This window comes from Panthera uncia, chromosome E1 (genome assembly GCF_023721935.1).
Source record: "Panthera uncia isolate 11264 chromosome E1, Puncia_PCG_1.0, whole genome shotgun sequence".
Taxonomy (NCBI): domain Eukaryota; kingdom Metazoa; phylum Chordata; class Mammalia; order Carnivora; family Felidae; genus Panthera; species Panthera uncia.
Window position 1 is genome coordinate 15,242,289 of NC_064814.1, and position 13,403 is coordinate 15,255,691.

The 13,403-nt window shown below is 35.4% G+C and overlaps 2 protein-coding genes across 10 annotated transcripts in view; one reads left to right on the forward strand and one right to left on the reverse strand.

Moving 5' to 3' along the window:
- CDC27 (cell division cycle 27) overlaps positions 1-13,403 on the reverse strand; it is an 803,505-nt gene that overhangs the window by 198,134 nt on the left and 591,968 nt on the right. The window lies entirely within an intron of this gene.
- The window catches only part of EFCAB13 (EF-hand calcium binding domain 13), a 168,352-nt gene that overhangs the window by 20,890 nt on the left and 134,059 nt on the right, over positions 1-13,403 (forward strand). For 8 of the 9 annotated variants that reach the window (XM_049637549.1, XM_049637548.1, XM_049637547.1 and 5 more), the window contains 4 exons: positions 1,622-1,752; positions 2,552-2,634; positions 4,712-4,855; positions 13,305-13,379. In XM_049637549.1, the coding sequence (XP_049493506.1) occupies positions 1,622-1,752; positions 2,552-2,634; positions 4,712-4,855; positions 13,305-13,379 (433 nt within the window). The remainder of the gene's footprint in view (positions 1-1,621; positions 1,753-2,551; positions 2,635-4,711; positions 4,856-13,304; positions 13,380-13,403) is intronic. The other variant, XM_049637552.1, reaches the window with a different exon arrangement.

Below are 13,403 nucleotides of genomic sequence, written 5' to 3' on the forward strand. Positions count from 1 at the left end.
AAATTGTCTATTGAGAATTTAATTTCAGTGCTTATATTTTTTACCTCTAGAAACTTTATTTGGTTCTTCTTTTTTTTTAATTAAAAAAAAATTTTTTTTTAACGTTTATTTATTTTTGAGACAGAGCGAGACAGAGCATGAACGGGGGAGGGTCAGAGAGAGAGGGAGACACAGAATCTGAAACAGGCTCCAGGCTCTGAGCTGTCAGTCAGCACAGGGCCCGATGCGGGGCTGGAACTCATGGACCGCGAGATCATGACCTGAGCCGAAGTCGGACGTTCAACCAACTGAGCCACCCAGGCGCCCCTGGTTCTTCTTTTTAAAAAGAATTTTTTTTTAACATTTATTTATTTTTGAGAGACAGAGAGAGACAGAGCATGAGCAGGGGAGAGGCAGAGAGAGAGGGAGACACAGAATCTGAAGCAGGCTCCAGGCTTTGAGCTTTGCACACAGAGCCTGACGCGGGGCTTGAACTCACAAACCGCCAGATCATGACCCGAGCCGAAGTCAGACGCTCAACCGACTGAGCCACCCTGGAACCCCCATTTGGTTCTTCTTATAATCTGCCTTATGTAGTGTTTTTTGGTCATGTTCTTTAGTTGTTTCAAGACTGATACCTGATAAATATAATATAAAGTCCCTGGTGGATCTAAATCTTCTGTTTATTGCTTTGTCTGCTTCTTACTCATTAACTTATGTCCTTGGGTGCTTTGTACTTTTTGTTTATTTTCTCATATATTGTTGATCTAAATCTGTGGGAATCTCACGTGAGTCTGGATCTAGAGTATTCTCCTCCAAGAGAATTTGAATTCTCTTCTGCACTGCACTTCAGAGATGTGATGAACATGGGACAACTTTAAATGACTTTTTTGGTTTCTATTCTCCTACCCCACATATTTAGTGTAGATTTGAGTTCTGTACTCGTGTGGGTAGATCTATCACTATAACTAATCCAGAGGAGTACTCTTTCTTCTCTCTCTCTTTTTTTTCCAGCCTGGAGCTGAGACAAAGACAGATTTTACTCTGCATACTTCTGTGCTTCAAAAGGGGCCTAGACTCCATGTAAACAAGGTTCTAGGCTCCACGTAAAATTGAAGACACCTATTATTACAGTCCTCATTTTCTAAAGTGATGCTTTTCTGTCTACCCAGCTACTTGCCACTTTTGAATCATGCTTATGCATATACATGTTAAGTGGATAATTTTCTCAGTCATGAGGATGATTTAAAGCATAAGTACCTGTGTTATTTGAATAACTGTGTTGATTCTCCACATTACTTTGCTCATCTAGTCAAAGCCCATATATGTAGCCTAGAATCTGGTGGTCTTCTCTTCACTATACCATAGATTTGCCCTGCTTTGTGAAATCCACTATTTTAAATTGACACGACATTAATAAGGTGGTTTAGTTGCATACTTAGAAAAACATGACTCTGCAAAAAAAATTCTATAGTTTATTTAAAATTTTAGTGTATGTAAACTCTAATTCCATTACAAAAAGCAATTTTACATCAGTGAGGAACCCAGATATGATTAGCTATCTTTTTAAGAGGTTTATTTTCCAGTAATGCTGGTTTACCAGTGTGATCTCAGGCACCAACATTCCTGCATTTGGCTCTAGATTGCCTCTTCCTCAGTGAAGCTGTTGAAGGAGAAGATGACTAAGAAAGAAAGGTCTTCACTCAAGTTTCCGAATCAGTACAGTGTTCACAAGACTTTATCACCCCTTTGTACATCTTCCTCAATTATTCGGTATTTAAATCATTGTTGTTTTTTTTTTTTTTCCCTTAAATGTTGCATTAAGATTTGGGTTTTTCTTTTCAGAATCATCTATCATTTCCACATAAAGTATGCAAAATAGTTTGTGCAAACTAAGACTATGCTCTAGGGAGGGTGGCGTAGAGCTAAGATCACTGTATGTGGAATTCAAAAACTTAACGTTGGGTCCTTATTGACCTCGCTTGCTAGCTTAGGCTCTTGTACAATTCACTTTATATCTCTGGGCCTCAGTCTCCACATCTGTACAAGAATCTTGTACTAGACGGACCCTTGAGATTTCTTCTAACACTAACATTCTATGATTTGAGTTATTTACGTGTTAGGGGATTAGATAAATCATCTTTTCAAAAAATTTTTACTGACAGGTTGTGGAATCTGGGATTCTTTGCTATTTAAAGATACTCTTGTTTTTCCTTTCTATAATAACTTTCTATAAAATTTGCTGTGACTTGAATTAAGAGTAGCAAAAATTGGACGACAGCCAAAGGATAGTGAATCATGGGCACTGCTTACTGACCAGGGTAAATTCTGCTCCATAGAGAGATGTCTAAAAGAAGCAAGGTGGGAATTCTGGGATGAAGAGTATATAATTCACTATCACTTGGATGGTCTTTTAATAAAGGTTTTTATGGAGTAAGAGACTGGAGAATCTCAAACTGTTGATAGGCTTGCTAATATTTTAATGGGAAAATGGCATAAATATTTTGTGTGTGTGGTGTTTTGTTTTGTTTCGTTTTTGTGCTGCTTTCTAATGTGGCTGTTTCTTTGACAGGAAAAGGGAAATGGTTTCTAGCCTCTGCAAGACATCATATAATGAAGTACCTCAAGGACACTTACACTCACAAGAATTAAGCGGTAATAATAGATTCTAGAACTTCTTGAATAAATTACCTGATTGTGTACATTTTAGAAATTGTTTCAGTGATTAGTGTCGCTTTCTTTACTCCTAATGGCATATGATATCAACTAATATTACATGATGTGACAAATGCTGTAGTCTGTGAGTAAGCATAAGCAAACTAGGTAAAATAAGGATTCATAAATATCTTTTTTTAGAAATATCTTCTGTTATATTGATAGGCAAAATGTAACATATGTGCTTATTTTAGTTAAAATATTTTGGGAAAAAAGTGTGAATATTACATCCAATGAATATATTAGTAAGCACTAGAGTCACTGATTTTACTAGGACTTAGTTCTTGGTACATAGTACCCTTCACTTCTTTTTTTCCCCCTTCACTTCTTGACACTGAACTCTCCCGTATCTTGGGCCTCTCCTTTATATTTATGGAGTCATTTAGCATATTTTTCCTTTCTGATTATCATATTAGGCATCTTTTTATTTTTTTTTTTCATAAGTAATCTCTGTGCTCAACGTGGGCCTTAAACTCACAACCCTGAGATCAGAAGTTGCATGTTCTACTAACTGAGCCAGCCAGGTGCCCCTATGTTAGGCATATTTTCTTTTTTTTTTAATTTTTAATGTTTATTTATGTTTGAGAGAGAGAGACAGACAGACAGAACGTGAGCAGGGGAGGGGCAGAGAGAGAGGGAGACACAGAATCGTAAGCAGGCTCCAGGCTCTGAGCTGTCAGCACACAGCCCAATGTGGGGCTTGAACTCACGAACCACGAGATTATGACCTGAGCTGCAGTCGGATGCTTAATCAACTGACTCACCCATGTGCCCCAGACATCTTTTATCCTCCAGTTTTATTGGGATATAATTAAGATGTAGCACTGTGTAAGTTTAAGGTGTATAGCATAATGACTTGACTTACATATATTGTGAGATGATTACCACAGTAAGTTTAATTAATATCCATCATCTCATATAGATACAGAAAAAAAGGAAAAAAAGTTTTCCTCATGAGGAGAACTGTTAGGATTGTAAACAACATCCATAGCCTTCCCTATTTTCTCATTGGAGAAGAGTCCCTTTCATGTCACTAATCCCTTCACTCTTAATTTTCTTTCATTGAATTTTCTTATGCTTCCTCAGGGACTGTGTCAATATTATACTCTATGTTTTTCAAAGAAGCTTCTTGAAAGAGTTGGTTTCCTTAATTATTTATTTACTTCCTATTTCACTGAAACCTGGTTTCCACCCCTAATACTCTACTAAAACTCCTGTTATAAAAGCCATCGTGGGGCACCTGGGTGGCTCAGTCGGTTAAGCGTCCAACTTCGGCCCTGGTCATGATTTTGCAGTTCATGGGTTTGAGCCTCACATAGGTTGTTCTGACAGCTCAGAGCCTGGAGCCTGCTTCAGACTCTGTGTCTCCCGCTCTCTCTCTGCCCCTCCCCAGCTTGCACTCTGTTTCTCTCTCTCTCTCAAGAATAAATAAACATTAAAAAAAACACATTGTTATCAATATGTTAGTCTTTCTCTGGTATTTAGCACTGTCATCTAGCACCTCTTTTTCTGAAAACTAAGGGTAGTACCCACTGAACTAAATTCAGTTTAATTCAACAGACATTTTTTGAGGATCTGTTCTGAAGTAGACACTGGCACTTGAAGAATGAAAAATCTTGCCCCCTAGAGCCTGATAGTTGAGTGAGGGATATTGACATGCAAGCAATCACAATACCAATAGCTTTGTCTGAGATATGTACCAAGTGATATGGGAGCATGGAAGAAGGATTTAAACATTCCCAGGGAAAATGGTGACTGCCTTTGCTATGTGAGCTTTGCATGACTTTTCTCAGTTTCTGAGAGTTGTTTAGGAAACTTGTAGACTTGGAGGTCATTTACTCTAGACATACCTAAAGAAATCATGAGATTGATTTTAAAGCAAAGAATTAGAACACAAAGACTTGCTCCTCTTTCTTCCTTTACCGATCATTGTTGTTTTTCCATTGGGAGAGAGTGTAGCGGGGTTGACGATAATTATTCGTTTGAATTAATTAACCGTTTTGTTGTGTGTATTTAGCACTTCAGAAGGCCTGTAAAATTTTTAGCAAAATTCAAAGTGGTAAAATTTATGTGAATGATCTGCCAATGATCCATCACACCTTGAAGATTTTTATAAGTGATTTGGAAATGCAAAAGGCACTAAAGACTGTTGATATTGATGGTAAGTTTTGTGTTTTCATTATTAGTTTAAGGTTTGCAAACATGGATGTGAGTTATATGTTGGTCAGATTAATTACAAATCATAGGAAAGCTAAGCTTTATAATATGTTCTAAAAACTTCTTTTGCACATTTACGATAATATTAAAAAATTGGGCCTCCGGTATAATTGGATTGGTTGATTACTAGATTGGATGATGACATACTTTCATCAACATCTGATATTTTTAGACTTTTAATTTTTGCTACTTGCATACGATAGGGAAGATTTCTTAAGGCAAAAGTGTTTGAGTATAAAAGACCAGATTAATATATTTAACTATGTTAAAATTAAGAACTTTTATTTATCAAAAGACACTTTAAAGTAAAAAGACAAGTTATGAACTTGGAAATATTTGCAATTCACAGAAGTGACTAGTGATTAGTTTTCAGAATGTGTAAAGAACTCATACAAATTAGTAACAAACAATGGAATAGAAAAGTGAGTAAGACACACGGATAAGAATATCACATAAAAGAAAATATATGTAGCCAATAATCATATAAAAATATTTTCCATCCTCAGTAGTCAAAAAAATACAAATCAAAATCCTAATAATTTTATTTTAAAACCTCTGGAAAAGTAATTGTTCTTTTGTTGTCAGTGTCCAATACTTAAAGAAGTAAATAATAGAGAACTGATTACATTTACAGATCATTCCAAGCTTATTAAGGAGGAGAGATAAGTTTAGAATAAAAATGGTATAGATAAGTTGAAGGATTGGTCAGAAATAAAATAAACTTAATACCCACAATGACACAGTAATACTCTGAGGTTAAAAGCATCAAGCTACTCAAATAAAAGATGTGGATTGGTTATTATAAAAAATTTGTAGATGGAGAATACTAGGAGTCAAATGGACCACCAATAGAATGTTACTTAGCAACCTAACAGGAATTGACAAGTTACAATAGCGTGCATTCGTCTATCTATCCGAGTCACCCCAACATTTTTTGAGTGTCTACTGTGCACAACTTTCAGAGGGTATAAAAATAAAATAATAAATATAAATCTAACTTTTAGAAAGACTAAAAAGCAACTCTATTTTTTCTGACATGTTTATCCATATGTTAATTTTCTTGACATATAATTTTTTGGAGATTTATTATTAAAATAATTATTCAAAGTGGAAATAACTTTATTCTCTGAAAGTATAGGAGAATAGAAAGGAGAAAATAAAACTTATGTGTGATCCCACTACCCAGAGCTGAACTTTGGTATTTTTACATATATTTTTCTAGGATTTTTCTAAGCATGTGTGTGAGTGTATGTGTGTAACTGTGGTATATACATATGCATAAACACATAATTAGAAAAAATATATGTTGACTCACATGCATACAATTTTGTTACCTTTTCTATTAACTTTATATGTTAGGCAACTTTCCATGTAAATAAATATAGATCCACACTGCCTTTTTAAATATTTAATTTTTTTTTTTTAACATTTATTCATTTTTGAGAGAGAGACAGAGCATGAGTGGGGGAGGGGCAGAGAGAGTGGGAGACACAGAAGCAGAAGCAGGCTCCAGGCTCTGAGCTGTCAGCACAAAGCCCGGCGTGGGGCTTGAACTCACAAACCGAGAGATCATGACCTGAGCCGAGGTTGGACGCTTAACCGACTGAGCCACCCAGGCACCCCAACACTGCCTTTTTAAATGGCTGTGTGCCGGGGTCCAGCCCCAGCAGGCCCAGGGGTTCCCGAAGGATTCACGGTGTCGGCGAAAATAACAAATGGACACGGACAACAACGGTGTGTTAGACTGGCCGCTTTATTGCGGCAAACGTGGCATTATGTTTGTTAGCAATTTCCTTGTAGCGTGCGTCATCTATGTTTCTTGGCTTTACCTAATTCTAAAAATGTTCCTTTGTGTAATCACCCATTAAGGGACAACATGGTTATTTTCTTGTAACGTTACAAGAAATTAATTTCTTCATATTATTTTCATTATGTATCTATGTTTATTTATAGTCTATAAAGCATTTGCTTTGCTATTTTCATGAAGGTCATCTATCTCTCAACACCTCAAGTGGAACATTTACAGGGACATTACTTCTTAATTGTTTCTTTGAACCATTTGCGTATAAGGAACAAAAGTTATTCGCTTTGGTCCGGGGTGCCGGGAGGGAGCCAAGAGGGCCCTGGGAACCCACGCCTTATGCGCTCCCAGGGAGACAGTGTATACCTAGGAACTAATGAACCATTCTGTACCTTAACCCACCAGGTCCAGTTATCATCTGGAATGCCTCCTGGGGGCCAAGTGGGCCTAGGGTTGGAGTAATTTGTATCCATAGATACATTCCTTTGTTGCCAGGGTGGGGATTTCAAATCCATTTGTCCCCCTCCCTGGCTGGGAAATATATGGGGCTATCCTTCCTTTAGGTAGGGGAGTCTTTACAGGGGGTGGCAAGGGCTGGATATAGGCCCGCATAATTTCCCTGCGGAATCTTATTTCTTTCCCCCATGGTCCTTTTCCCAGGGGGCCTGTCATGGGCAATTCCCCAACCGACAAATCCCCAGGTACTTTCATTGGTAGGGGGGCTGCCCTGACCAATGCTAAGGCCAAATTACATAAAAGCAGGAGTACGAGAAGCTTCACTGTCGGTGGGCCACCATGCAGTCCCGATCTGTCTACCGCCCGGCCCCTGCCATCAGGCTGGTTGGAGAGCTTGGCTTTTGGCAGCTGTGAATTATTCTGTGGAACAGATCAAAGCACAAAAACAAATTGTTTTGAAAAATAAGCTATATAACAAATAATCTAAATAAATATGTTATTTCTAATATTTTTGCTGTTATAAGCAGGGTTTTTTCTCTTTATCTCATCAGACAAAAGATAGGTCACTAAAATTGAAATTTCTAGGTCAAAGGATGTGAACATTTTAAGGCTTTTAAGTAATACTGTTATTAGAAATTCAAAGCAATAAATCTTTAGAACTTTAGATTTCAAGACTTCAGATGGAGTTTCTTCCAATTACCTGGATTTACAGTTGGGGAAACTGAGGGACAGAAAGATAAAAGTCTACTCCAAAGCCATACAACCTATTTTATTTTATTTGTTTTTATTTTATTTTAATTCCAGTTAGTTAGCATACAGTGTTGTATTAGTTTCAGGTCTACAATATAGTGATTCAGCAATTCCCTATATTACGCAGTGCTCATCAAGATAAGTATACTTTTCATCCCCTTCACCTATTTCATCCATCCCCTCATCCACTTTCCCTCTGGTAACCCCCAGTTTGTTCTCTACAGTTAAGAGTATGTTTGTTGGTTTGTCCTGTTCCCCACCCCCGCCCCCCACCACTTTGTTCATTTGTTTTGTTTCATAAATTCTACATGTGAGTAAAATCATATGGTATTTGTGTTTCTCTGACTGGCTTATTTCACTCAGCATTATACTCCCTAGCTCCATCCATGTTTTTGCAAATGGCAAGATTTAATTCCTTTTATGGCTGAATAATATTCCATTGTATATGTATATATATATATACCACATCTTCATTCATCTATCGATGGACATTTGGACTGCTCCCATAATTTGGCTATTTTAAATAATGCTGCAATAAACCTAGGGATGCCTATATACCTATGAATTAATGTTTATGTTTTCTTTGGGTAAATTCCCAGAGGTACGATTACTGGATCATATGGTAGTTTTCATTTTTTGAGGAATCTCCGTACTGTATTCCACAGTGGCTACACCAGTTTGCATTCCCACCAACAATGCACAAGGGTTCCTTTTTTTTTCTACATCATTGCCAACACTTGTTTTTTCTTGTGTTTTTAAATTTAGCCATTTTGATAGGTGTGAGGTGATATCTCATTGTGGTTTTGATTTGCATTTCCCTGATGATGAGTGATGTTGAACACCTTTTCATGTGTCTGTTGGCCATATGTAGGTCTTCTTTGAAGAAATGTCTGTTCCTGTCTTCTGCCCATTTAAAATGGATTATTTGTTTTTCTGGTGTTGAATTATATAGGTTCTTTATATATTTTGGATACTAACCCTTTATTGGGTATGTCATTTGCAAACATCTTATCCCATTCAGTAGGTTATTGTTTAGTTTTATTGGTTGTTTCCTTTGCTGTACCAAAGCTTTTTATTCTGTGGTAATCCCAGTAGTTTATTTTTACTTTTGTTTCCCTTGCCTCAGGAGATGTATCTAAAAAGATGTTGCTATGGCTGATGTCAGAGAAATTACTGCCTCTGCTCTCTATTAGGATTTTTATGGTTTTAGGTCTAACATTTAAGTTCTTAGTCCATTTTGAACTTTTGTGTATAGTGTAAGAAAGTGGTCCAGTTTCATTCTGTTGCATGTTGCTGTCCAGTTTTCCCAACACCGTTTGTTGAAGGGACTCTCTTTTCCAAATGCATATTCTTGTCTCCTTTGTTGAAGATTAATTGGCCATTTAACTGTATGTTTACTTCTGTGTTTTCTATTCTGTTCCATTGATCTATGTGTCTATTTTTGTGCCAGTACCACACTGTTTTGATTACTACTGCTTTGTAATATAACTTGAAATCTGGAATTATGATACCTCCAGCTTTCTTTTTATTTTTGAAGGTTGTTTTGGCTATTTGGAGTCATTTCTGTTTCCATACAAATTTTAGGATTGTTAGTTCTAGTTCTGTGAAATGCTGTTGGTATTTTGATAGAGATTGCATTACATTTGTAGATTGCTTTGGGTAGTGTGGATATTTTAACAATATTCTTCTAATTCGTGAGCCCGGAATGTCTTTCCATTTGTTTGTGTTATCTTCACATTCTTTCATCAATGTCTTATAGTTTTCTGAGTACAGATCTTTCACCTCCTTGCTTAAGTTTATTCTTGGTATTTTATTATTTTTGGTGCCATTGTACATGGGATTGTTTTCTTAATTTCTCTTTCTGCTGCTTCATTATTAGTGTCCATACAAACAATTTTAGATAACATATGTTAGTTTAAATTTTTATTCCTTAATTTTTACATTGAAAAAATGTAGACCTATATTGAATATCTTGGTAAAAATTGCAAATACAAGAAAAAGTTTAATAACTGAATATAAAGGTTTTTTTGTTTTAAGTTAGTATTTTTAGCTTAAAGAAGTTTACAAATTACAAAACGAAAATTATCTCTTCACCTCAATCTTTCCCTACAATTCTTCATAGTACACACTTAATAATTTGGTAGGTATTTTTCCTGGATATTTGTTATATACATTTTAATTGGTCTCATATTGATTAATGGTGAAGTTACCTCTAAAATTTTTGCTATTACGAATAATGCTATAAAGAGCATCCTTGTTCATCAATTCTTGCACATTTGTGTAAATATTTTTATAGGATAGATTTCTAGAAATGAAGAAGCTGGGTCATAGGATATGCATATACCTATAGGAACATGGTTTATGTCAAGTCATGTTATCTTGTCCAGCTTTATTGAGATATAATTGACAAATATAAATTGCATATATTTAAAGTGTACAACATAATGATTTGATATACATATACATTGTGAAATGATTACCAGCTATCAAGTAAAGAACATCTCCATCACCTCACATAGTTACCTTTTTTGTGTGTGATGAGAACACTACTCTCTTAGGATATAGTCTCTCAGCAAATTTCAAAGATACAATATAGTATTATTAACTATAGTCACCATGCTGTACATCAGATTCCCAGAACTTGTTCATCTTATACCTAAAGTTTGTATCCTTTGACAAACATCTGCCCATTCCCTCCACCCTCCAGAATATGTCATATACATAGAGGTTACATTTTCTTTATTCATCTGTTGGTGAGCATTTAGGCTGTTTCCATTTCTTGGCTATTGTGCATAATGCTGCAATGTTTGAAGTGCACATAGCTCTTTGAGACAGTGCTTTTATTTCCTTTGGGTATATATCCAAAAGTGAGCTTGCTGGATGATATGATAGTTCTGTTTTTAATTTTTAGACAAAACCTCTGTACTGTTTTTGGAATTGGCTATTCCAATGGATTTTAAATTATCTGCATATTTTATAGTTTTATTGAGGTATATACTTGACATATTTAAAGTATACAATTTGAAAATTTCTACATATGTATATACTTGTGAAAACTCAATCCCATTATACCCCTTTGTAAGCCCCCATTCTCTTTCCACAACCCCCCCTCACTACTTCCCAAGCAAACACTAACCTGCTTCTGTCACTACAGATTGTTTGTATTTTCTAGAACTTTATATAAATGATATCATGCAGTAAGTACTCATTTTTTTAGTTTGATTTCTTTCACTCAGCTTAATTATACTGAGATTCATCTATGCTTTGGTACATATCAGGTTTATTTCTTTTTATTGCTAAGCAGCGTTCTCTCTTATGGATGTACCATGATTTGTTCATCCATTCATTAATTGATGATGTTTGGATTGCTTCTAGTTTTTGGCTATTACAAATAAAGCTGGTGTAAACATTCATTTATGTGTCTTTGTGTAGTCATATACTTTCATTTATCTTGGGTAAATACCTGATGGTAGGATAACTGGGTCATATGGTAGGTATATTTGAATTTTTTAGAAACTGCTAAACTGTGCTTGCAAAGCAGCTGAATTATTTTTACATTGTTATGAACAATTTATGACAGTTTCAGATGCTTCTCATCCTTGTCAATCCTGGAGTTGGTGAGCCTTTAAAAATTGTCATTCTAATAGATGTATGGTGTTTTCTCATTGTGGTTTTAATTTACATTTCCTGAATGATCAAATGATTTTGAATATATCTTCATGTGCTTTTTTTGCTACCTGTATATCTTATGCCCATTGAAAATGTGTTTGTGTTCCTACTATTGCATTTTGAATGTATATATTCTGAATACGAGTCCTTTACTGGATATGTGAGAGAGAGCACAGGCAAGGGAGGAATAGAGAGGAAAGAGAATCCCAAGCAGGCTCTGCCCTGTCAGCACAGAGCCCTATGCGGGGCTTGAACTCACCAACTGTGAGATCATGACCTGAGCCAAAATCAAGAGTCGGAATTTAACCAGCTGAGCCACCCAGCCACCCCAATTTTTGAAGAATATCTTTCAACTTAAGTTCATACTTCTGAAGAAGTCTAGTCTACAACTATTTCTTGTATGGATTGTGCTCTTGATGTTTTATCTATAAGGTTTTTGTTTAAACCTAAGTCACATAGAAGTCAGAAAACAAATCAAAATAATTGATTGAAATTTGCACAAATGTTTCATTGTTTCTTTGAAGGAAAGGAGAAACCACTCTCAAGTTATTACACTGAAAAAAAATTTTTGAGGTAGACAACTTGACAAATTTTCCAATCCAGAAAGTGTTTCTGTGGTTTAGAAATGAGAACAACTAAGCCTTGTCAATTTCTCTGAACGTAGAAGCCTGCAGACCACCAGAAGCACTGAAATGTTCTTTTATAAGTTACTTTGTTCAGATTACATTAATTTAAAATGTAAATTTATAATAAGTTTCTTCCAAACACAGATAAACCCTTTCAAAATTGGCCTCATTTACTATATGAAGAGGAAAATGACATTAGAGTTATTTAACTTGAAGAATCTTGAAAAATTAAGATGTTGCTTGACACAGATCTATGCTTGTCTAGAAAATGAGGCAGAAGAATCCTGATTCTGTGTTTTGTCACACTTTGTAAATCTGGATTTTCAGCTCTAGCTGCTCATCAGAGATGACCTGTGCATTAACATGCAGAAAAAAAAGCTCCATAATTTCAACTTCTCACTCAAACCAAGCAATAATTTCTTACTGAAATTTTCATTTGTACAATTTAGATTTCTTTCTTTCTTTTAATAAATAGGCATTACTTTTTGCGTGATAAATGAGATGATTTTTTGGATGAAGATTTTAATATTGTGCAATATTTTGTGCATTTGTTTAATGCATTTTGTGTGTGTGTGTGTGTAATGAGAGAGAGAGAGAGAGAGAGAGAGAGAGGAAAGGAGGAGAGGAGAGAAGGAGATGGAATGATTTGAGGCAAAGCTTTCATTAGAGTCTCATCTGGATCTGTAATCTCCCCTAAAACCACTGGTATAGAGGGTCTTAGCTAGAACACGATGAAATCAGTCCTATTCTTTTCAGGTAAAACCATTATATATGTAAAATTGACAAATTGCATGATTTTTTTGCACCTAATGACAAGTATAAAAATTAGAGCTTTGAGTAAAGAATATTGCAGTATCTTAAATTCTAATCTATATCATTTTGATTATTGCTGGGCACTATTTACTATATAATTAAAATGTGTAATTATGTTTTTATGATAGGTTTTCTTTTTACATTCTATATTTAATGTTAATGCTCCTCTAGACTATCAGTTAATTCTATTCACATTTTTAGTTTGCATTTTTATCTTATGTTCTTAATGAGTTTGCTAATGCAGTTTTTTTCCTTCTGTTTCTGAACCATTATTATAGTTAATGGAATGCTGGATTTTTCAGATTTCCTTAAGACTATGAATGATGTTTGTTATTTGGTCTCCCAGGATCCAGGTAAAAAAAAAACGATTCTTCAAA